Raw genomic sequence first — 25889 nt, forward strand, 5'->3', positions numbered from 1 at the left:
TGGTGGGAACCTAGCTCAGGTCCTCTGCAAGAACAGTAAATACCCTTAACCATTACATTATCTTTCCAGCCCCTATTTTAAGTGTTTAAGGAATCTTCTTAATGTTTCCCATAATGCATGAGCTAGCATATATTCTCACAAACAGTGCACAAGGTTCCTTTTGTGCCTCATTCTCACTACAACTATCTTCAGTCTTTTGTATATAATGGCCAGTCTAGCAGATACAAGGCTGTGTCTTATCACAGTTTTATTTGATGTCTCTCTGACGATTAGTTGTGTTGAGGGTTTATATGCATGTTGGTCATTCATATTTCTTCCTTTGAAAGATATCTATTCCAGCCCTCTATGCATTTTCTTAATAGCATAGTTTATTTTCCTGCCATGGAGGTTTGAGTTCCTTATACATGTAGTTATGAACCCTTTTGTCCAATGTACAGTTTGCAAATATTTTTCCTGCTGTGTACACTCCTGCTGTACTCTGTGGATTGTTTCCTTGGCTTCATAGGTTTCGGATGCAATCCCATTTGTCTTAGCTTTGCTCTTATTTCATATCCCTTTGGAGTTATATACAAAAATTCTTGCTAATAACAATGTCAAGAAATTACCTGTTTGCTTCTAGTGTTCTATGACTTCAAATCTTACTTTTCAGTCTTTGCTTCATTTTGCATGAATTTTGTGCACGATGTTGAAAGGGGGCCACTGACATTCTTATGCATAGATTTTCAGCTTTCCCAACACAATTTGTTAGACTGTACTTCTTCCACTGTATGTTCTTGGCATTTTTATAAAAGAACAATTGGCAGTAAATGCATGGATTTGTTTCTGGCTCCCTATTCTATTTTGATGACTATATTTTAGGTAGATTTTGAGAACAGATGCTTAAATATTTCCAACTTTGTTATTTTAGATGGTTCAGGGATTTTAATGATACTTTCAAATTTTATAGATTTTTATATGTCTATTAGAATATCTTTGGAATTCTGATAGATATTTCATTGACTCTGTATGTGGTTTTGGGTCATATGGAAACTTTAACATTCATTCTAATCTATGAACACACTCTATTTTTCTCTTCACGGTACCTTCTTCAGTTTCTTTCATTCATGTTTTACAGTTTTCAGTGTACTGGTCTTTTATCTATGTGGTTTAATATATCCTTAAATATGTTACTGTTTTGGATGCTTGTACACATGAGATTGTTGCCTTGATTTCTTTACTGGATAGTTTGTGATTCATACATAGCAATGTTGCTGGTTCTTGTATGTTGATTTGTACCATTGTTTCAAAGATCCTAAATTGTTTCATGCCCCCCCAATACATCTGACTTAATATGACCAATCACTATGTAACCCTCTACATCTCTGTTATCTTCTCAACCTGGTTTCTATTAGTTAACCATTTTTTAAGAACTTGGCTCCCAATCTTCATCACTAAAGGTTCTGATATTCTCCAGGTAAACCGTTAGTATCCATGGCTGTAGATCCTTCAGTGTCTACATGTCTTTGTGTCTGACCTCTTTCAGAGCTATAGCAATACTCCTATTGTAAATCTATTTCTATTCTCTACCCTAACTTAAATACAACTGCACATTTTCCTTTCTATTTTATACTTCCTTCTATTGTATCATTTCCTTAAGATTTTGAATCTATTCAAGTATCTCTATGACATTTGTTTATTTGGGAGGCGGGCATGTGCCACAGCACATACTTGGAGGTCAGAGGTCAACTTTTGAGACTCAGTTCTCTCCTCCCTCCGTATGAGTCCTTAGGACAGATCTCACAGTGTCAGGTTTGACCGCAAGCACCTCTGCACCAACTGCTCCGTCCCACTGGTCCTCAAGTATCTCCAATATGTGAACACCTAATTCTCCTTTAACTGCTATCCTATTCTTCCGCTCACTCCACCCCCTACAAGCTAAGTGTCTTGAGAGTTCTCGCCTATCCCACTGCCATCACCCATTATTTGACTTAGTGCTCACTTTTTACCTCATTATTAACTACACTTTGTTCTCACTCTACAGCTCACCCATGACAATGTCTCAGATTTCCACATATTCAGCTGTCACTAGAGTCTAATGCTTAATAAATCAATTTTTAAAAAAGCATGCATTTCTCAACAGCATACTTGTGTATTCAATTGTGTATCAAAGGAACATCTTTACTCAGGTGACTTCAAAAGACCCTAAAGGGAAACATTCATATTTAAATTTATCTTTTGTCCTCCAATATCTTTCCTCCTTCTTTACCTCAATAAATGATATCACTATCCATGAACTTGTACAAACCTTATATATAGTGCCTGATTAGCCCCAAATCTTCACTTCCCAAGGTTAATCAAATTTGCTATCAATTCGTTAATTGCTCAATGAGCTGGCCCTTTTTGAAGCTATGGCCCCATTAAAAGATAATGAATGCCTATGTCTTCAAAGCTAATCTTCCTTTTCTTTTCCCCCAACTAAACCATATTAGAAACACTTACAGTGTACCAGCTAGAGTCATTGAGCCACTATGACTCGTGTGTGTGTGTGTGTGTGTGTGTGTGTGTGTGTGTGTGTGTGTGTGTGTGATGCATATGTGTAGGCACAGGTGCCCACGTGGGCATGGAGGCCAGAGAGGGATATTAGGTGTCTTGCCCTATGGTTCTTCCCCGTGTGCCCTTGAGACAGACGCTCTCATTGTGCCTGGGCTGTAGCCACGCGTGTGTAAATATTCTGTACATGTTCAGGTATGCATACATATGTAGATGCAAGTGAAGGGCAGAAGGTAATGTCAAGGGTCTTCCTCAGTGGCTCTCCACCTTAGTCTTTGAAATAGTCTCTTTCTCCCTGAAACACACAGATTCAGCTACACTGACTAACCAGAAAGCCCCAGGCATCCTCCTGGCTTCTCCAGCTCTGGGATTACAGTGCATGTTGCTACACCCTCCTGCTTTTTTTTTTTTTTTTTTTAATGAGTTTTAAGGAACCAAACTCAGGTCCTCATGCTTGCATGGTAAGTGCTTTCCCAATCGCATCATCTCCCTAGCCCTCTGACCTTTGAGGAAGCTTTGAACTAAGCATACCAGCACATGTTCATATCCACTCTCTTTCCTTTATGAACACATGATCTACGACTTTACACTGAGCTTGCTCGGAAATGTGCCCAGCCTTACCTGTTCTTTCCCATAGAAATATATATGGTTCCCACATTAAATCCTCATGCTTATTTTATTGAGAGAGGGTGTTGCTTTGCAAATAGCCTGGTGCTCTCCTTTTCTGCGGCAAACAAATCTTTATTTACTCTCTTTCTTCATGTCTTTATATTCACCAACATGCAAACCCACTGCCTTTGACCATAAAATTAATGACCCAGATAGGATCATTTGCTTGAAGGTCCCTGAGCTTTTGGTATTTAGTTCCTGTTAGGAGTGAGGGGCCAGTGACCAATGGCACTTCATCCCAGGCATGCTCTCCCCCTTGCTGGAAGCAGATTCTGAGCCTATAAAGGAAAGCCCTGTCTTAGAGATTAATTCACTATCCTTGCAACTTCTACCATGCCAGAAAATTCCTTAGCCACTCTGAAACTTTTGTTCAGAAGTTTCCTTGGACCAGCAAGTAGTGTTGGAAGCATTAATCTGTTAGTGAAGCTGTGATAACAGACTAGAGAAGGACCAGGTGAGTAAAACGTGTGTGAGGGTTCTTAGCAGGTCTGGGAGAACTGAGAGAAACCTCTGTCCCCACAAGGGTCTGCTCTGAGACACCTGGCACAGGAAGCCTCAGAGCAGATCTGGGAAAGTGAAAGGAATCTGTCCTGGTTGTTGACCACTGAAGTTTTGGGAGACTGAAAGACATTGCCATCCTTTAGACCTGACCAAGGTAAAGGACACCGAGGAGATTATGGCAGTTTTATTTTGTTTACTTTTTATGTTTAAAAACACCAGAGGCAGAGGCATAATTTTACAGTTTAAATATTCTGAAATCCTTTGACGGTGGATCAAATTCAAACCTGAAACCCAAGTAAAGAGTTGTAAAGCTTATATATTCTGATAAACTAATTTTCAGCATGAATGTGGGAGACCTCTCTCTTGGGGAGCCCATGCCCACACTGGGGTGTGTGATCCCTCTTTCTAGTAAGTCCTGCTTCATACTGACTCATCCCAAAACTCTTTTCTGCTGTGAAGTCAAGAATTCTGACTTTGAGTCTGGCGCCTTAGACCACTCGGCTATACTGACACCTAACCTGCCTGGACTGAGTCTACCAGGTTGATCTCAGTCCTCGGGGGAGGTTTTGCCCTGGAGGAGGTGGGAATAGGGGGTGGGCTGGGGGGAAGGTGAGGGGGGGCGGGAGGGGGGAGAACAAGGGAATCCGTGGCTGATATGTAGAACTGAATTGTATTGCAAAATAAAAAAAAAAAAAAGAATTCTGACTTTGATTAGAGGTTTCTGAAAAGAACCCAGTCTGTAGGAGGCAGCAGGCTGGGGCTGGGGCTGGGGTTCCCACTCCCAGCATCTTGACCAGTGACCAGCACAAGCGCTAACTCTAAAGCATGGTCATGAGGTCCTTTGACTCCCTCCACCACTCGGCTCTGCCCTGCACTTTGGGTTTGCATCTTATCTTGTTCCCTTGGCTTTTGTTTTCTGAAACTAGGACTCCCTGGAGAGCTACCCCAAAAAAACTGTAGCAGGGGGTGGAGAAAACCCAGAGTGAGTGAAGTCCTGGTAGAACGTGTGTGTTGACATGGACTTAGCCTGGCCTGCAGAGGACTCTAAAACTAATTGGTAAAGCCATCACCCATATGGCCAAGCTCAAGACAGATGGTAAAGATTTCCTTGGGAGTCTGAGTCTTAGTATTTATGAATGATTAGTGTGTACCAAGACTAGCAACCACAGCTTCCTCCTCCTGGATGCTTGTAGCCTGAGAACTGGCCTACACAGATCTACCAAGACTAGCTAGCCCCTCTCCCGTGCAGTGCCTAACAAACATGCAGAGGTTTCAGGACACAGTGGTAGCAATAGCAGTGAGAGCAGTGGTGGTGGAGGCAGTTGGAGAGGCCCACCTCATCCCAGCTTCGTTGTGTGGTGTCTACATGTCTGTCCTTCCTTCGTTCCTGCACCACTCCTAGCCAGGGTTCCAGGACCCAAGCCACATGGAATGTGGCAAGGACTGATCTCTAACATTATAAGCGACTCTCTTGCATGCATGATTGATAGCTTCCAAGAATTTGTCAAGGTGTCCAGCTCTGGGGTGGTACCCGGGCAAGTGACCGTAATCAGGCAGCACCTTTTAGAATTCAAAACACTTTGGGAGCAGCTGCTCTGGGTATGACCTTCTCTAGCCTCTCTCTCTCTTGACCTTGAAGGCTTCCTCCTTGCTTTCCCAGTTCTGGCCTCTTCCTGGATACCCACGTTTTCATTCCCCTCTTGGTTGCATTTTGGTCCCAAGTAAAAGGTCGATACCCTTTCCTAAAGGTGGTTCCTAAGGCCTGCTTCAAGTGGACTCAGATCCCTAACAAATAATTCATCAGAATCTGTTCTCCAAACTGCTGTCTTGTTTCACCAACCCTTAGACATTTAAGGTACAGTGCTCATGCCTTCTATGTTTCAGCTTCCTGTGTTTTCATCAGAGTATAAAGTTAAATATTATTAAAATGTTTTCTCAGTTCTGTAACAAAAATAAAGTTAAGAAAGACAAAAGGGAACTATAGGATTAAAAACAAATATATACAAAGTTATAGGTATGAAATATATTTTTGTGTAAAAAATGCCTTTAGATAAAAGAATTTGAGGTGATAAACTAGTTTTGTTCAAAAGCAAAGGATTGTTCCAAAAGGAAACAGAAGGAAATAAGGAGAAAACCAGAAATCTCAAGCATACTACAGAAGGTCCAAAAAAGTTGCCAAAAAAGATACATGAAAGCTAAAATTTAAAGTATAATTGTGTGTATAACTAAATTGCTATAAATAAGTGTTATTTTAAAAAGCTGCCAAGTTGGGTTTTACCGCTACTTAATACATTTCATCAGTCAGTTCACTCGGGCACCGAGAAAAAGAAACAAAAGCAAATGGTGAGATCCCCACATACTCTCGGGCAGTTGACTTTTCATTTTGCCTTTTGGCATTTGCAACATAGAAATTAAGATAAAAACAGTCTAAACGGCCCACAGCAAGTGATCACAGGCAAGAGAAGAATACCAGTCACCAGGCTTGGCCCTCGGGATGAGCACATGTCCCTAGGCAGATAAGAACTTGACTCAACAAAGAGAGCCCACAGAAGCAGGGGAGGATTCTAAAGGGACTGATGTTTGCCACAGCTGTGGGGAAACAAGAGATCTAAAAAATAACTGTCCTTGGTCGAGTGGGGAGGGAGGGAGGGAGAGGGAGAGAGGGAGAGAGAGAGAGAGAGAGAGAGAGAGAGAGAGAGAGAGAGAGAGAGAGAGCCTTGATCCCTCTGAAAGTGGGAGGAGGAAAACCACTGTAAGGGAGGATGTCCTGCCCTCCAAAAGCAGGTCATCCACTCCAAGGCCAGTTGCTGCCCTCAAAGCCTGAAGTTTTCCTAGAAAATCTCACTCAAGCAGCTACAGACCACCACAGAGGTTCCTTGGGTAACTCTTGACATGGCAGATGAGAATGCTAATTTTCTCCTCACTGCCGAGGCTTACAAAATGAATCTTTGTAATAATAAATATTGATGTCTATACTTCAAAGCCAAAGATTATTGTCAGCCCCAGGACTTTGGAATTGCTATGTGTGTGACAGAGGTCCCAGCTGGACTCTATAACTGAGATACTGAGGGGAAAACGGTATCCGCCACAGTAGTTCTCCAAGGCTTCAGAAACAGTCCCAATAATCCTTCCCCCAAATTCAATGTAAGCCCCTCTTACACGGAAACAAAAGGAATGGGTGCCATGCAAGGCTGCAGACTGACCAAAAACGGCTGGGAGACTCAGCGCTACACAAGATTCTATCATCCTCTACAGATTATTAAGGACTTTATGACTTGTGGCACCCCAAAAATAGACATTAGCTGTTCTAGTCACTTGTGTTCTGGGGAATAAAAATGAGTATAAAGTCCATGATCTAAAAAGTCTTACGGACTTGTCTGTTCTGTCCCTCTAATAAGCCAGGAGGAAGGAACAAGCCACTGCCTTTCCTTAACCTAGGACACAGGAAAGGTACATCCTGCGAAACAGAGAAACAATTAGAATTTATGCAGACACTTGCCATGCAATAGATAAATACCTTCCAGTGTCTCAGGATGGATGGGGGAAACTTGACAAGGCCAGATTTTTCTAGAATAAAACCTCTCCCTTCTAAGTCTCCACAGCCTCAAGTACATCCTGAGGACCACCTAGATCTTTGAACTGCTAAAAGTCTTGAAATTTTTCTTCCAACAAGAGAAAAAGACAATTTAACTTTTAAACTACACGAATTTATAAACTACATAAATTTATAAATCTTTCAGTAGTCGTAAACTTATTTGGTTAGGTTTGCTTTATTTTTTGTTTCTGTTTTTTTCGTTGTTCAGCGTGGTTGGTATAATAAAATATAATTTGACAATTACAAATTCACACCATCTTCCCTCCCATCCAGTCTGATACTGGATTTCTTCTTGAAATTGCACTTTCGTGCTTTGCCACAAGCTCGATATATATAACTATCAGTGTGAATGGTAGTGGGTTTTTTTTGTTGTTGTTTTCAATTAATTTTATTTTATTATATTTTTTCATGCAATATATTTTGATCATGTTCTTTCCCACTCTCTCAACTGCTGTGAGATCCTCCTCACTTCCGTGCCCACTCAACTTCGTGTTCTTTCTCTCCCAGGGTTGAGAAGGGGAAGTGGACACAGTCCCACCCCTAACCAAGAAGCTATTGCAAGTGATATCTGCTGGGAAAGGAAAAATCCATTTTCTCCAGTGGACTGTCTATCTATCTATCTATCTATCTATCTATCTATCTATCTATCTATATATATATATATATATATATATCAACCACACTCCAGGGCAGGTCCCATGCCTACAAGTAGTTGAATGACATGAAACAGACTCCAATTTTTGTTGGTTTTGTTGTTGTTGTTATTGTTGTTTTAGTTTTGTTGTTGTTGTTCTTTTGTTTTGGTATTTTTTATCTTACTGGATTTGGGGGGCATTTTTGGTTTTGTTTTTAGTTTGTTTATTTTCATTTTCACTTTTTGTTTTGGGGTTTTTGTTTTGTTTTAACACAAGGGATCTCATTCTGAAATTCAAAACCCCAATGGCCATTCAGTATTCTGGCAGTCTCATGAGGGAACTCTGGGTCACTATTAAAGTAGAAATGCTATGTAGATACACCTGACACTAAAGCATAACTACTACACACTACAGAGTGCGTCATAGGGAGGGGCAAATGTGCTAATAACACGGCTAAGCACAAAGCCTCCTAATCATTTGTGGAGACGTTCCTGCTGCTCTGGACCCCCTCCCTGCTCTCTTCTGCTAGGAGCTAACAGAAAGGACAGGCCTCCATGTCTCCTGTCTCAGGGAGGAGATTGACAGATAGACCTAGGCAATTACTAAGTTTGCCCATAGTTCAATTCATTATGAAAAAAAAGAAACTCCATACAACCAGCTCAGGTTTAAAGAAGACCACAGCTAACCTAACAAAATCATGAGTATATCACTGATGAAATAGCATTCTGATGGGACCACCAGTATGGTACAACCCTTCAAAGAGAGGCATTAAGACAGAGGTTTGCTGCCTGGGGATGTGGTCTGCATAGTCATGCCTCCAGCTTAGGCTGCATGGAAGTTCTTACACCCGGATGTAAAAGTTAAGCTGACAATAAAACACATAACCAACCTAGAGCAGGTTACGTCTGCTCGGAATGGTCTCCTGCAGGGCGAAGACCCCACCCTATAAACTCAGAGATTGGATTTACTTTAAAATCTGAAGGGAGGGGTCCCTTTTGCCTCATATTAACACAATTTGATGGTGCCCTATTTTATTTTACTAACTACTTAATCCCAGAGCCAAGATGGAATAGGAGCCAAAGGATTCAAATGAGCCCAAAATGCCTTCTCCTGTGGACTGGGGTCATAGTTCACACTGAAGCCTTTAAAAAGTCAAATAGGTAGAGAGGAGAAGAGAAGGATTCTCCCTTCCTCTGCCCACCTTGTTGCTCTATTTACTTATACAGGTTTTTAAATCTTTATTTGTTCTCTCTCTCTCCTCTCTCTCTCTCTCTCTCTCTCTCTCTCTCTCTCTCTCTCTCTCTCTGTGTGTGTGTGCGCGCGTGTGCGTGTGCGTGTGCATGTACATCACACACAGCAAGTGTACAGAGATCAAATAATAACCTTGAATGTCGGTCCTCCCTCTACCTTATTTTGAGACAGGGTTTCTCTTACTGTGCTCCGCCCACTAGATCAGCCGAGCTTCCAGGGATCTCCTGTTGTGGCCTCCCATCTCCCTGTAGGAGTGCTGGAATTACAGGCATGCACTACTGCAATGCCAGCTCTATGCAGGTTCTGGAGCTTCAGACTCAGGTCCTCGTGCTTACACAGCAAGCACTCTGCCCTCTGGGTCCTCTCCCCCGCCCCCTGTTGATAGAATGTTAACCTCCTACCTGCTGATGCTCTCTCATGTCTTACCAGAAACATGACATACTCAGTGCTGCTACACTGTAACTAACAGGTTTTAACATGCCAACTGTAAAAAAGATAAAACAACAAATAACTCTTTTTGTCTTCCTTTTTTCATTGACTATCTCCTCAACTCAAGAATGATGGCTATTCTTGGTTGTCAACTTGACTACATCTGGAATTAACTAAAATCCAATGGCTAGGCACACCCTTGATGAATTTTTTTTCTTAATTAAATCCTTTGAAATGGGAAGACCCACTTTTAATCAGGATCTTTGAGGTGGAAAGATACACCTTTAATCCAGATCTTCTGATCCAGGCCACACTGTCTGGTGGCAGCTTATATAAAGGACATGGAAGAAGGAAGCCTGCTCTATTTGCCTCTTTATCCTGCTCTGGTAGCAAGTCCATTCTTTCACTGGAATTAGAGCCTATTTCTTCATGATTCTAGTGTATACTGAAGACCAGCTGAGACATCTAGCCTCATGGACTAAACAACTACTGGATTATTGGATTATTAACTACTAGCCATTGTTAGACTAGCTGGGACCACAGTCTGTAAACCATTCTAATAAATCCTGTAGATAGGTAGATAGATAGATAGATAGATAGATAGATAGATAGATAGATAAGTTCTGTTTCTCTAGAGAACCCTGGCTACCCTCCAAGGTACCATTTTGTTCTTTTGTTTTGAGGTAAGGCTTTGCTATGTACCCCAATCTGGTCCCAAATTCACTATGTAGCTGTGGTGGTTTGAAAGAAAATGGTCCCCAAAGGGAGTGGTACTATTAGGAGGTGTGACTTTGTTGGAGTAGATAAGGCCTTGTTGGAGGAAGTGTGTCACTGTGGGGCAGGTTTGAGTTCTCCTATGCTCAAGCTACTCCCAGTGTCACACAATTCACTTCCTGTTGCCTTCTGATCAAGGTGTATCCAGCACCATGTCTACCTGCACACTGCCATGCTCCCTGCCATGATGATAATGGACTGAACCTCTGAACTATAAACCGCCACCTCAATTAACTATTTTCCTTTATAAGAGCTACCATGGTCATGGTGTCTCTTCACCTCAATAGAAACCCTAAGACAAAAGTTGGTACCAGGAATTGGGGTATTGCTGTAATAGGCCTGACTATGTTTTTGTTTGGAGGAAATAGGACTTTGGTACTTTGGGTTAGAAAAGCAGTGGAATGCTTTAAGCACTGCATAAATGACCATACTAGTGTGGTGCTAAGAGTTATTTGAACTGTCAGGGGCTGGCTCAAGAGGTTTCACCAGAGAAGAATTTTAGTATGCTGCCTAGAGGTCATTTTTGCTATATTTTGGTGAGGAATGTGGCTGCTTTTGTCCTTGTCTGAAAAGTCTACTTGAGGCTAAAGTGATGAGATTTGGATTAATTCCATTGACAGAGGAAATTTCAAGACAGCTTAGTATAGACTCTGTCATGCGGATATTAGCGGTAACTCTAATGAAGATATATAATGAAAAGGAGCAAGCGAACAAGGAAAAATACAAAACATACAATTTGAGGAGAAAACGAGTGCCAGGACATGGAATGGAGCTAAGTCCTGTGTTCAAGGAGATAAACAGATTAAGAAATGGGATAAGGGAGTGATGGTGACCTCAGGGCAAGATCCGACCCAACTAAGATTCCAACTTGTGAAAAGGAACTAAAGAAAAGCTTAGAGCTGAGTGTGGTGATACACGCCTTTAATCCTAGCAATTGGAAGACAGAGGCAAGTGGATCTCTGAGTTTGAGACCAGCATATTCTACAGATACAATTTCAGGACAGCCAAGCTTAGGCAGTGAAGGAAACCACAAAAAAACAGGAAGTTGGTGAAGATGTAATTGAGTGAGGGGTCACATACAAGCCCCAACAATAAGCAGAACTTGGCAGCTTTGGCCACATGATTCTGGCTTTAAGGATAGAAGAAATGGGTTTTAGAATAATCCTCTGTGAGTAAAGAAAGCCACTGAGGCCAGGCATGTCAGGAGTGTCCCTGAATGGAGGCCTAGAGAGGCCATTTCGTGAAACTGTGAAGTTGAAGCCTGGATTGCTTTGGAGAATCCAAGATGTTAGAGACAGAATCATGGGATATCTGCTGAGGGGAGTTGCTAATAGGAAGTGGAACCAGCCCAAGAGAAAGAAATATGTTGCAGTCAACAAAGTTGAAAGGAGCTGGAGATCTGAAGATTGTTTGGACATCAAACATGGAGATGTAGAGTTTGAATATTTGCCCAGCTGATTTTCAGTCTTGCTTTGGTACAGTATTTCCTCACTAAGCTCCCTTCCCTACATTTTGGAATAGTAAAATATATCTTGTGCCATTATATGTTGGAAGTATGTGATCTGCTTATTGACTTTAATTTTACAGGGGATTACAGTTAAAAGATTGCCATGAGTCTCAGAGAGACTTTGGACTTTGAAACAAATTTGAGACTGTTGTAGATGATAGGGACTTTTGAAGTTGGACTGAATGCATTTTTGCATTATGATATGTCTACAAGCCTTTGAGGGCCAGGGCATGGAACGTGGTGGTTTGAAAGAAAATGGGTCCCAAAGGGAGTGGCACTATTAGGAAGTATGGCTTTATTGGAGTGGGTGTGGCCTTGTTGGAGGAAGTGTGTCCCCATGGAGGTGGGCTTTGAGTTATCCTATGTTCAAGCTACTCCCAGTATCACAATTCACTTCCTGTTGCCTTCTGATCAAGATGTATCCAGCACCATGTCTGCCTGCACACTGCCATGCTCCCTGCCATAATGATAATGGACTGAACCTCTGAACTGTAAACCACCACCTCAATTAACTATTTTCCTTTATAAGAGTTGCCATTGTCATGGTGTCTCTTTGCAGCATTAGAAACCCTAACTAGGACAATAGCCAAGGCTGCTCTCAGATTTATTACATAGCCCTGACTAGTCTCAAGGGCATGATCTTACTTCAGCCTCCAGAGTACTCGAATCGCAGGTTTGTTCCATATCACTCAGTTACTAGGAGGTACCACTAGGACTCCTCTGCTTACAGAAGAGAAAGAGTCCTCCCTTTAAAAAAGGCTGTATGCACCTTCAGAGCTGTTTATTTCCATTTCAGCTAGAACACCTTGGAGATACTTATGAGAAATCAGTCAGGGTCTCCAAGTCAATCTGACTCTTTCTTAAAGGCAATATGGAGTAAGCATGGTTTATTATAATGTTAAACTGGGCAAGCCCAGAAGTGTTTGTGTTCACCATCTTTCCTTTTTGAACACAAGATCTAGGACTGTATGTGAGCATGCTCAGGACTTTACATCTTAAAACTGGGCAATCCAAGAATATGCCTGCTTCTTCACAGACTTTTCTGTATGAGTAAGTATAAGCTCCCCTAATAAGATCCTCGAATGACCATCATTCAGAGAGAACATTGCTTTGCAAGGGATGTCAGCAACCTCCTTGCTTGCAGCAGGTATATCTTTCTCCATTCTCTTATGACTGGGTTGTACTTTTGGATTCTGAAATTGCCAAGATGTGAGACCATGACATCTGATTACAAATTCTGTCTTAAATTAGTTGACTTTTCTCCCTCCTCATTGTTAACGCCCTCTCTCAATTCATTGTTACTTCTCACCTAGGTCAGATCACTGAAAAACCTTTCTTTACTTTGTTACTGACAAGTTATTTACTGAGCGTCTGATATGTGTCTGGCATGGGGTTATGACAACAAGTAAGTACATACCCAAATCCTTGTTGTCCTAGGGGTTATCACAGGGTAGGTGAAGGTAGGCAACCATCAATGGATGTCATGGTAAATTCTGCAGTATAGTAGTAGCAAGTGAAAAGTACTACAAAAAAGAAGTCAAGCAGAGCAAGGGAACTGCAGAGCCGTGGAGTGGGGGCCATGTTGGTGTCAACAAGATACCCTCTGAGCAGTCAGATGAAGATGATTAGGGAGAGGAAAAATGGGGAGTCAAATAAGACTGCAGAAAGGGGAAATCCAAGCAATGCTGAGGGGACTATACAAAGAATAGTAATCCTCCGTGATGGAGGGAAAGGACTGAAACAGATACAGTTGCATTACAGCCGCACAGGCTATAGGAAGAGATAATCTTGAGACAGATGGCAATGGCAAGCAGTAAAAAGAGGCACTAGTCCACCTGCCACTAAAGAAGCAGTACCCGCATGTGTACATTTATTGTGCAAGGGAGTGGTGTAGAACAGAGATTCTTCTTACGCTGCCTTGCTAGGGTGGTATACTTTTAACATCTGCTTCTCGCAGTTTCAGAGTAGCATCCAAGTGAAGCCACTCTGACCCTCCCTGGGAGATTACATAATAGGAAACGATTCTTACCTTTGTGTGGTCTTTTGAAGTCATGAAGATGACCCAGAAAACAAAGATAGAGAGCACCATCAGGAGTGGTTTCCGAGCTGGAGCATTTGGAAACAAACCAAGCAGTGTCCTAGGAATGAAGATAGAAGTCATCATACATTAAGTAAGAACTGACCTGGATGCCTCCGAGAGCTTTGCTTGCTCCTCCTCAGTTATTTCCAGAGTGGGCTCACACTCTCCTGGGATTTTACCAGGTCACCACTGGAAATCAAAGAGGGAGTCAAACAGGCGGAGAGACTGCAGGTCTGACTCGGGAGAGGTCTCGGGCTAGGTGAAACCGGTCTGGAAGCTTTGCTCATTTTCAGGTCAGGTCAGCAATCATTTACACGAAGCACCTCCTCTCCTGAAAGCCCTCCATATTCATGCTGATCTGATGAGTGTCTTTCTCCCAGGGCCAGTAATAAATAGATCTCTCATTTAGTTGTTCGATTTTTAAGCAGCTTCCTTCCACCTCAAATTTTATTTTAGTTTTAGTTTATTGATTAATTGATTGATGTTTTTCAAGACAGGGTTTCTCTGTGTAGCCCTGATTGTCCTGGAACCCACTCTGTGGACCAGGCTGGCCTCGAACTCACAGAGATCCGCCTGCCTCTGCCTCCCTAGTGCTGGGATTAAAGGCGTGCGCCCTCACCGCCCGGCTAGGTTTTACCTTTTTATGTCACAGTAGTTGAACAACAATTTCTCCCAAAGCATAGAAGTTTCTGAAATGCTCCGTGTTAAGTGTCCAAAGTTTTTGTCTTACCTTTTTGTTTTCATCCAGAATCCCAAAAGTATGAGAGAAAGTGCTAACTTCTGACAGTGTTCCTCAAACATTTTATTATTAGAGTCACAATAAGTGAAAGATCTCAACTCAGCACATCTCCACATATGTACACAGACTATTCACATAGCGTTAACACAAATCAACATTTATCCTTACTATACATGAAGCAGTAATATTTCCTAGCTGTTCCACTTGATTCCATGCCATTCTTTCCCACTTCAAGGTATGTTCATGCCCATATCACAAGATTTGGCAATCCCCTGCAGCAAAGCCCCAGCTAGTCTGCAGTCCGTCCACTTGCCCCCCTAGTCAAAAAACACACCTATAACTGAGCACCCTCCTCATGGTCTCATGATCTCCTTCAGCGTTTAGAGCTATCCAGAGTGGCTCCTCGGTCCACAGGCTCTTTATATTTCTTTCAGCGTTGGAGTTTCTATATAAAGCTTCAATGATCAAAGGCTGCCATTCAGTTTGTAGGCACAGTGCCATCAGGGATTGCTAGTCTTTAGTGACCTGTTCACCACAATGGGAGGAAACTCTGAGGTTTGCTTTTAGAGAGGTCATGACGGCAGGGTATGGGCTGTTAGTTCTCCTTCTCTTCCAGCTAGACTTTGCATGCTTATGGCAGACTGTGCTTCCCTTACTCAGGTTTTATTCAGCTGCCCAGTCTGTCTATGGTCCCTCACCTAAACATAGCAAAGGTGTCTGGAACATTGGAAAGAAGAAAAAGCAAGTCTTTTTCTGCCTAAGACTTACGTGCCTGGTTCTTGGCAGTATTTCAAGAGCTTGTAAATTCTTCTCTGTTATTCTAAACTATCATTAATATCAAACACTCCAACAATTTCAGTAAAATCAGAAACCACAAGTAGAGCAGCTACAGATCTCAATCCCTCTGTAGCCTGCATGGTGTAAGAGGGACTGTGAGGGACAGAGGTGGCATGATACCAGAGATGCCAGGCAGCTACAGAGAGCTACCTGTCAGGGGACATTCCATCACCACAAGACACGGGACCTAATATGTATACACACTTTGCTCTTCAGAAGGGTAATCTGTAGATGGATTTTTCTTTGGGCCACCAGCTCACAAAAAAATGACACAGAGACTTATTGTTAATTATAAAAGCTTGGCCTATAGCTTAGGCGTATTCCACTAGTTCTTATCATTTAAATAAACCCATTTCTATTCATCTATGTGTTGCCACTGACTCATGGCTTTTACCTCCCTACTGCATGTCTTGCTCCCTCTGTGTCTGCCTGGTTGCTGGGGTCCAGCCTCGGCTCAGGTTCAGGTCCTGAGGCAGGGAAGGGGTATCAGTGCAAGAAAACCTCTGACCACCAAGTGGGTTTTACCCAAGTGGCCCCCAATAGCTCAGGCTCTCTTTATTTATACTTAAACAGAGTTTTTTTTTTAACCAGGGTTATATGAACAGCTTTATTATTGGCTTCTATTTTTTACTTTAAGAAATACATCATAATTTAAGGAATACATCATGATCATTATGAAAATCCCCATTGTTCCCCTTTATGCTTTCCCAAATACACCTTCCCACCCCCCACATAACCTTATCCTAGACACAGAGTTCAGCATTTTTCAGACTTAACTAAGTATCAAGCCAGAAACATCCTGCTCTCTCAGCACTTATGTCAGCTGGCAGCTACTGTGGCTACAAAGTTAAAAAAGTAATAGACATGGGAACAGTGTTTTAAGGACGACAATATTCAAACCAAGACAGTCCTTTCATGTCTGTGAGATATATTTTTATACAGTTCCTTTTCCTATAAAAGGGTCCCATGTCTCAATCTCTCTGTAAAAGGCAGACCTTGATAAAGCACTCTTTTCCCATCTCACTATATATATCATACTTCTACCAATATAAGCTTCTATGGATGATAAAGATGGATCTATCCATCCCACATTTTGCATTGTATTTTTTCCTCTTGGAGCATACCAGATCCTACCAATGATTCTATGCTTGGTGTCCAGGGAACTTACTCTCAACTGTTGGCACTATATGTGTATTCCTGAGGCTTTTTCCCTATTCTGTGTATGCATGCCTTATTCTCCTTTCCAGAACTGTGAGATATGGTTAATGTTCCAAGTGTTGTTTTCTAATATGTACCTAACTATCTCTATTGAGTCAGAAAAGTTCCCAGGATTAGAAGTTGTAGTTACTGATTCCAGGTAAGAGATTTGAGAAGCATTAGCCCCCTGTTGAATCTTAGAGGAAAATATTTGAGGAAGAGCAGAATATCCAGGGAAAATTGCAGCTATTGCATGTGTGACTGACAGAATAAAACTAAAAAAACACCCAAAGAATCACCAATATAATGAGAGAGATAAGAACCTGCAAGCTGCACAAATTTTGCAAATTTCTGTGCTGTCTTGTGGACTACTGGTCCTTGCCAAGTGAGAGTCTCTTTCCACAGGTGCCTTGCCCTAAGGAAATCCATTGGATAGGTAGTCATATGCTGATCTGAGACTAGGCTGCATGGCTCCCAACAGCTGGTGACCCCACCTTTCTTTCTCTCTAAGTCTTCTCTGTCCCCAGAAGTGCCACCTAATCTCTTCCTGCCTAGCTATTGGCCATTTAGCTCTTTATTAAACTGATCACAGTGACATATTTCACAGTGTAAAGGAATATTCTGCAACATTTCCCCCTCTTTGTCTAAATAAAAAGGAAAGCTTTTAACTCTAACACAGTAAAAGTATATACAATAAGAACAATTATCAGGTATTGTCTAAATAAAAAGGGAAGGTTTTAACTTTAATGAAGTAAAACTATATACAATAAGAACAATTTTCAAGTAAGATTTACATTTACAATGTCCAATCCCATATGTACTTGGCAAATTTGGAGAAAGTACTATCCTATCTTAGTGAGTCCAAAGTTTTATACCTAAACCATTTTTATCACAGCTTGTATTATCAGTCTAAAAATATTTTTTTAGAACTTAAAACATTTTCTTAGATAAACAACTTAAACTTTTATGTCTCTCAACCTTATACATTTTACATCTCTTTTGTAAGTTTCTTTTCTGAATTTGGTAACAAAGAAAACTTTAACTATAACTGTTTCATCTTCAACCCCATCAGAGCCCAGAGAAGAATATATTACCTGAGTAAACAGGGGGTACAGACCAAACAACTTCCAAAACTATAGAAATGATAGAAATAGCAGGATGCCTAGACAATCACCCAAGGTTCCTCTGTAACACTGGAACATCCATCTTCAGCCCATGGGCCTAAAATATCTGACAGATTTTTTTGTAAAGCAGAATTTTGAATGACTGCCCTACCTTGTCTTGGTGAAATTTGGCAGTTGTCTTCTTTTGTGTTCTGATTGTCCAGTTTGGACAGCATTCTGTCAGCAGTTGAGGCAAGGGCAATTTCTTTGCCCATTGACTAACATTGCTACAAATGAAAGCAAACTCCATATGGAGGTTCTTTGATGCCCATTATCCTTTTTTGAAATAAATCGGTGCTTCCAGGAGCAGATGTGTCTCATTGTCATGAAAAGCCTTATGTTATCAAAACATTTTAAGTGCCATATTCTGTAGGTCTTTGAAGTGTTTTAAGACCACTTGTCTCTATAAAAGATATCTCTGTTTGACCTTGAAAATATACTTATTATGACTACAAGTTTGATAATATAGGTGACTAACTATATTAACCTGCATTTCTTTGTCATCCTAAGTAGTTTGTAATAATAATGTTTAAGGACTAAAAATTTATATTACATTGCTAAATGAGTTGCATAGGTACAAAATCTTAAACAAGAGTAAAAACATGTACAGTATGTTCTAACAAAAATAACCTTACATTTGTATCAATACACAAAATTCCATACCAATGTAAAATATTTGAGACTAGTGGTTATTCAAAAGTAGACTCAACAATCTACCCTTTTATTCCATCATTTATATACTACATCCCCCTTTTTCCTTCAGAAAGATATTCCTAAATCTAATTTCCTTGTTTAGCTTTTCCCCTGACCATGACTAGTAACAACTTGTGACCAACCTCCAAATAATGACATACATCCATAACCCATTGAACAACCAAAAATCACCCACCCCACCTCTTGGGAATGTAAGTATCATGTTCTCTATACTGTTTCATGTTGTCTGGTGGTGATGGCATCTTTGGGGACCCTGAGAAAATCAGGATAATGGTCAAGTCCTGGGAAAGCTAGCTGTAACATTTGTTGCCCAGTGTCTGTGCAATGGGAAAGCACAAGGCTTATCTTCAGTCCTGGCTAGAATAGTCTGTGAGGCTAGACCATCTCAGCCAGCAGCTTTGAAGCTGTATTGAATGTAGAACTCTCAGGAAACTGCAACAGCGGCACTCTGAGAGGTTAGATCACCTGGGCCACCCATTTTCACTGGTATCTGGTCCCTTTGCTCTGAAAACATAGAAACTTTCATACCTATCTGCATTAACATAAGTATGGACTGCGCATTGTACACAAGCCAGCCAAAGATGATTTTTTTTTTTTGTTTTTTGTTTGAGCAGGTAAAATGTATGTCATCTGTCTTGTAGTTTTTATAGGTTTATTTCTTTATGTCGGTAGCCAGGATTTTCAGGGGGTCTTCCCTGATCAAACCTGATATCTATCAACCTTGAAGGAATCCACAGTCTTTCATTTTCTATAGAAACAAAAGCATAACCTCTTCCCCAAAGCAATACATTTTCTGACTTCCTTTTTAAAGTTAAAGAATTTCTAAAGTATCTAGGCTGGTTTCATTTGGCAGTCCCTCTTACAATCCCATGTCTCTTAGCAGTTGTCATTTGCTCACCAGTAATCAAAAAATTTGAAGTCAACAAGACACCATATAGGATCCAGACTCCCTGTGTATTTTTCATCTTTATGTGGCTTATCCTTTTTTTTTTTTTTTTTTTTGGTTTTTCGAGACAGGGTTTCTCTGTGTAGCTTTGCGCCGTTCCTGGGACTCACTTGGTAGTCCAGGCTGGCCTCGAACTCACAGAGATCCGCCTGCCTCTGCCTCCCGAGTGCTGGGATTAAAGGCGTGCGCCACCACCGCCCAGCGGCTTATCCTTTTTATATTATTTTATTCTCTCTTTAAAGACTTTATTTTATTATTTATAAACTACATTTTTATGACTATCTATACCCATTTTCTTTTCTTTTTTAAGCCTATGCACATTTTTTAAACATACTGTAACCTGAGTGTTATTTCCATCTAGATATGTCTTTACTGAGCACCTGCAGTATTCCCTAACCACATGAGACAAATCTTAAACTGCATCTCAGCTTCCATGTGGCTTAGCTTAGTGCATGGTGCTGGCAGTTGGTTCCAGCCCATAGGCAGCAATCAGTAGCCATGCCTCTGTATGCTGCTGAGCACCTGCCTGCCCAACAGACTGAGGGACTAGGAAGCTATATACTTCTCCTTATCCAGAATTTTTCATAACTTTCTTAGCCCCTATGTTTAGATATTCAAGCCCTGTTTTGGGTACTACATGTAGACAAATTTTTCTTTGGGTCATCAGCTCACAAAAAAGACACAGAGATTTATTATTAATTACAAAAGCTAAGCTTATAGCTTAGACTTGTCCCAATAGCTCGTATAATTTAAATTAACCCATTTCTGTTCATCTATGTGTTGCCATGTAACTCATGGCTTTTACCTCTCCTCCTACATGTTTTGTTCTTCTGTGTCTGGCTGGGGACCCCACCTTTCTTCCTCTCTGTCCCCAGAAGTCCTGCCTAACTTCTTCCTGCTTAGCTATTGGCCATTTAGCTCTTTATTAAACCAATCACAGTAACACATCTTCACACAATATAAAGGAATATTCTACAACAGTAATCCATATCCAAATCTCCTTGTATAAAGATATATCTCTAGATACAGATATGTACATGCATGTATGTATTTAACCAATATGTATAGATATATATGCATATAGCATTTGTTTATTTGCATCTATGCCAATTCTTCCAAGCATGTGACTACATAACTGTGTATACATCATGGCTATGATCACAGCACACTGGAAATATGCACAGAGCTTCAGAAGATAATTTGGTGAGATGAAGAAAATCCATCAATCCTGCTGGTCCTCCCCATCCTATGAGGACAAGCTGCTCATCATGTTCTCATCCACTGTCACATGCTGTATGAAATATGAGAACTACATCCATATACCACATAATGCCATTCCAGTCAACAATGGCCAGCTTCTAATGATGGTCTCATAAGATTTCATCATCTGACAATGCCATACCTGTCTTAGTTTGTGTAAGTACATGCTATGAAGTTCACACAGCAGCAGAATCACCCAGCTTCGTGCTTCTCAGAACATCACCCCATGATTAAGTGAAGTGTAACTGTATGATAGTGGACCCAGGGCTCTTTTTGCCACCTTCACTACAGTACATTTGACAAAGATTTACATTGTACAAGGTGATGTCATTATATATATATATATATATATATATGATTAAATGAGCATTAAAATAAAATTAAGACATTCTCATACTTCATTTCATTGATGTAATAAGAGCATATAAGAACTGTTCTCAGTATTCATAGTACATTACTTGGCCAGCATGCAGAAAGACCTGGCTTCAATCCCTAATACTGAAAAGAAAAGTACAGATCTATTGTGTTAGTAATGCTCAAGTGTACAATATGTCATTATTAACTATAGTCACAATGTTGTACAGTAGGTCTCTAGAATTCATTCACCCTGTCTTTGTGAAATCCTGTATCCTCTGACCACCATCAACTCCCAGCAAGCACCATCCTCTTCTTTACTTCCGTGAATTTGACATTTTTAGAATCCACATATAGATAAAGTAGGTAGTCTATCTTTCTGGGCTTAGCCCACTCCACTCAGCACATTGTCTTCCAGGTTCACTCAAGTTATTGCAAATGATATGATTTTCTTCCTTTTGAAGGGTAAACATGAATCACCATGTATATATATATAACAATTTATTAATTCATTGGCAGGCACTTATGTGAATTCCACATCTTAGCTCTCTTGAATAGTGCCACAGTGAACATGAGAAGGCAGATGTCTCCTTGGCATACTAAACATCTTTGAACACATAGCAAGCAACAGAATTGCTAGGTCATAAAGTAGCTGCTTTTTGTTTTTTGAGGAACTGTCACACTGCTTTCCTATCAGTGGTTGCACAGAATTCTCCTTCCTCTCTGACTGCAACAGTTATCTTCTGTCTTTCTTACAGAGGCCATTGTGACAGTGTCAATATTTAGTCATACCTTTTCATTAGTTTTTTTACATTATTTCTTATCTAATATTTGACAGATTTCAGCAATGAAGCCATAGAGTCCTAGGCTTTTCCTTCCTGAGATATTTTATTTGTTTTTTATGTATCTGAGTATTTTGTCTGTGTTTGTATCTGTGTTCTGCATGTGTACAGTGCTCACAGAGGCCAGGAGAGAGGATCAGGTCCCTGGAACCAGAGTTACAAATGGGTATGAGTCACTGTGTGGGTATTGGGAATCGAATCAGGGTCTCTGAAGGAGCAGCCAGAGTTATTAACCTCTGAGCCATCCCTCTAGCCCCTGCTGGGAGGTTTTTGATTGCTTTTTAAAAGCCCCTCACCTAGTGCAGCTTTATTCAAACTTTCTACTGTTTTGTGATTTGGTTTTGGTAGTTGGTGTGTTTTCAGAACTTTGTCCATTTCTTAGACAATATCAAACTTGCTGACATATAATTGTTCACAGTAATCTCTCCTATGGTTTATCTATTTTATCTGTTGAAATGTCTCTTTTTCTTTTATGATTAATTAAATTATGATTATTGAATACATCTCCTTTCTCTGCATTTCACTATTACCTGCCTCTGTAAGCAGTCTGTTCAGGATAGGTGGTCAAGCTTAAGCTGTTGGAACTACCCAGACTCTGACCCTAAGATCATCAGTGGCATTAGTGTGTTAGCTTTCACCAGCAGGAACAGAAAGCAGATTGACAAGAGAAGTCCATTCCCCTTCTTCAGCCTGAAGTCCCACTATCATGCTTTTAGGGACAGATTATAATGAAGAAAAAAAACCAAGCAAAACCCAAAACAAAATAAAACAGATAAAGTCCCACAGTCCCTGCTCCAAAATCACAAAGACAGAAGATAGCTTGGTGTGAAGGGGAATAGTTTAATAATAAGTATGCTATCTATCTACTTGGGTTTACTCAGGATTTGTTTGTTTATATGTGCAGTTCTGTAGATTGAACTTAGAGCCTTGCATGTACTGGGAAAGAATTCAATCACCAAGTTACACTCCTCTGCCCATCCCACCCCCACCCCCATCATTATTTCTTTGGGGGGGGCATGTGTAGACAATACATGCGCTTGTGCATATATGTGTGTTTGTGTGTGTGTGTGTGTGTGTGTGTGTGTGTGTGTGTGTGTGTGTGTGTGTGTGTATGGAGGCCTAAGGTTCACATTGAGTGTCTTCCTCAGGTGTTCTCCACTTTATTTATTGAGGCTGAATCTCTCAGTATAAACCAGAGCTCACCAATTTGGTTAATCTAGCTATCCAGCTTGCCCTGAGGTTCCCTGGGCGCTGCCTCCCCGGAGTGTGGGGATTACAGGCAACTGCCATGCCTACATAGTTTTTCATGGGTTCTGGGGATCAAATTTCAGCCCTTATGCTTACACAGCATGTGCACTACCTACTGGATCATCTCCCCAGCCCTCAACTGTTATTTCTAAGACATTTCCCAGAATCCCCTACTGTCTGATTCAGACTGGGGCTCTTTTTTTTTTTTTTTTTTTTTGCTTTCTCGGAGAACCTATCTTGATTTTCATCACATCACCACAATTTTATGTGTTCATCTATTCTTGTATATGTATATCTAAATCAAGAACTGTATCTTTTATTTTTTACATCCACTGTGTATCTAAGTTTGTGTAATTCGATGGTTTAAAACATTATCTCACAGTGTGTGTGGTTAAGAATTAAGGATTGGCTTGGTTGAAGAGCTCTGCCTCAGTGTTGTTCATGAGGTTCCTGCCAAGCTGAAGGTGGCCTTTTCTCTCAGCCCTTGGCTAGTGCAAGGAGACCTGTTACTAAAACGACATTCTCATATGGTTGATGTCAGAAGTCAGGGTTATTGGCTGTATGTTAGCAAGAGGTGTCAGTTCCTCATGATGATATGGACCCCTCCACAGGCTATGTGAACATCTTTACGATGCCATAACAGGCTTCCTCCAAAGTGAACAATCCAAGAACAAAGCCAGGGAGTACTGCAGTTCTCTCTAGGACTGACCCACACACTTCAGCCCATCAGGTGACACTGGTTAGAAGCTTACTCAAAAGGAGAGAGATTCAACTGTAGAGGAGTTCAGAGAACTTATGAACAGTTCATTTGTAGCATGCTTTAATTAAGAACTGAACTGCTATTTGGCAGTATACTATATCAGATTTAAACTTCAAATCATTGTTTTAGAAGAAATGTGCTATTAAATATGACTATATTATAAAACTCTGCTTTATATGTGCTGTGTACTTTTGTGGTTTTTTTTATTTTTTAATGTAAGAATAAGTTAGAAAGTTCAGAAAGATTTCTTCAGGTTCCTAAAAAGAAAAGCCCTCCCCAGCACGCTCTGTCAGTCACAATCTAGCATCATGCAAATAGTCTTTGATATTTAAATACGTCACTGGACCATATGGTCATCAGAGCACATGTAGAATAGAGTAATACCAGGCATGTAATAAATGCTCAATAAAATTGTATTGGACAAATTAAAGAATAAAGAAGGAATACATTCTAAGGATGAAGGCTCAGCTGTTCTTTATCACTCTTTCTAAAGACTCTTAGTAATGGGGTGACCTGTGTGGGGTGTGTAGGGTTGTGTCTTATGTACCTGTGTTTCATATAGAGGTAGAAAGTGAAAGGCAGTGTCTGTATTTTGTTGTTCTTGCCAGTTATGATTTAAATAAGATTTTATTTCCACCTGAGTCTTAAATACAATAAAACATAAATATAGCAAGAGTATTTCAAAGTAAGTTGATGTCATCCTAAATTCATATGGAATTTTTGGATGCATATACCAGCAATGTTAATTTTCAAGACCACTTCTGTGGTGATATTGTGTTCCCCAATATATCGTGCACCCTAATAAATTTATCTGGGGTCAGAGAGCAGAACAGCCACTAGGTAGACATAGAGGCTAGGAAATGGTGGCACTCACACCTTTAATCCTAGCATTCCAGAGGCAGAGATCCTTCTGGATCTCTGTGATTTCAAAGCCACACTGGAAACAGCCAGGCATGGTGACTCACGCCTTTAATCCCAGGAAGTGATGACAGAAATCAGAAAGGTATATAAGGCGTGAGGACCAGGAACTTAGGCCTGGTTAAGCTTTCAGGCTTTCGAGCAGCAGTTTGGCTGAGATTCATTTGGATGAGGACTCAGAGGCTTCCAATCTGAGGAAACAGGATCAGCTGAGGAATTGGCGAGGTGAGGAAGCTGTGGTTTGTTCTGCTTCTCTGATCTTCCAGCATTCACCCCAATACCTGGCTCCAGGTTTGTTTTTATTAATAAGACCTTTTAAGATTCGTGATACACACTTCAGAAACTAACTGCTTGGACCATGGCTGAGTTTTCAGCTTACGGAACCCAATAGCAAAGTGGTCCTATGATACCCTTGTTATAGCCGAAATACTGATACAGGCTTTTGTTGGTTATGTTCTCTTAACAGAGTAAAGTCTTGGCTGCTGGTGCTAGGCTTTTAGAAATGATTGGGTCATAAGGGCTCTGATCTCATCAATGGACTGAACTATGAGTGAATTCATTGTTTGGTGGCATCGTTGAGACAAGGAGCCTAGTTGGAGGAAGTGGGTCACAGGGGACTTGCCTGGAAGGGTGTATCTTGTCACTAGAGTTTGGAGAGCTCACTCCTGCTCCCCCTCATTCACAATCTCTCCCCCCTCCCCACACAGCTATGTGGAGGTGATCCACATGTGCTGCCCCCCACTCTGACGCCCTTTCCTCCTTGGCATATTGTAAAAGCACCAGAGCCAGACAAACATGGACTGAAGCCATGAGCCAAAATAAGCCTTTCTCCTTAGAAGTTGATTTCCTTCCTCAGTTTATCAGTCATAAAACTTAAAAGTTGACTGACACAGCTGAATAATATTTTTAAAAGAGGTGCAGCACAGAGAAATTCAGTTGTA

At 40.8% G+C, this 25889-nt stretch overlaps 2 protein-coding genes across 22 annotated transcripts in view; one reads left to right on the forward strand and one right to left on the reverse strand.

Annotated features, from left to right (window-relative positions):
- LOC128123226 (NXPE family member 4) overlaps positions 1-25889 on the forward strand; it is a 236310-nt gene that overhangs the window by 166376 nt on the left and 44045 nt on the right. The window lies entirely within an intron of this gene.
- The window catches only part of LOC128123219 (NXPE family member 2-like), a 45294-nt gene that overhangs the window by 11812 nt on the left and 7593 nt on the right, over positions 1-25889 (reverse strand). The window contains exons 1-2 of one of the 2 annotated variants that reach the window (XM_052759393.1): positions 15044-19563; positions 13920-14028 (exon numbers count right to left, since the gene is read on the reverse strand). In XM_052759393.1, the coding sequence (XP_052615353.1) occupies positions 13920-14028; positions 15044-15210 (276 nt within the window). In that variant the 5' untranslated portion in view covers positions 15211-19563. Of the gene's footprint in view, positions 1-13919; positions 14029-15043; positions 19564-25889 lie in introns of those variants that run through there. The other variant, XM_052759404.1, reaches the window with a different exon arrangement.

The sequence above is a fragment of the Peromyscus californicus genome, unplaced genomic scaffold (assembly GCF_007827085.1).
Source record: "Peromyscus californicus insignis strain IS unplaced genomic scaffold, ASM782708v3 Scaffold_11__1_contigs__length_118956290, whole genome shotgun sequence".
NCBI lineage: Eukaryota > Metazoa > Chordata > Mammalia > Rodentia > Cricetidae > Peromyscus > Peromyscus californicus.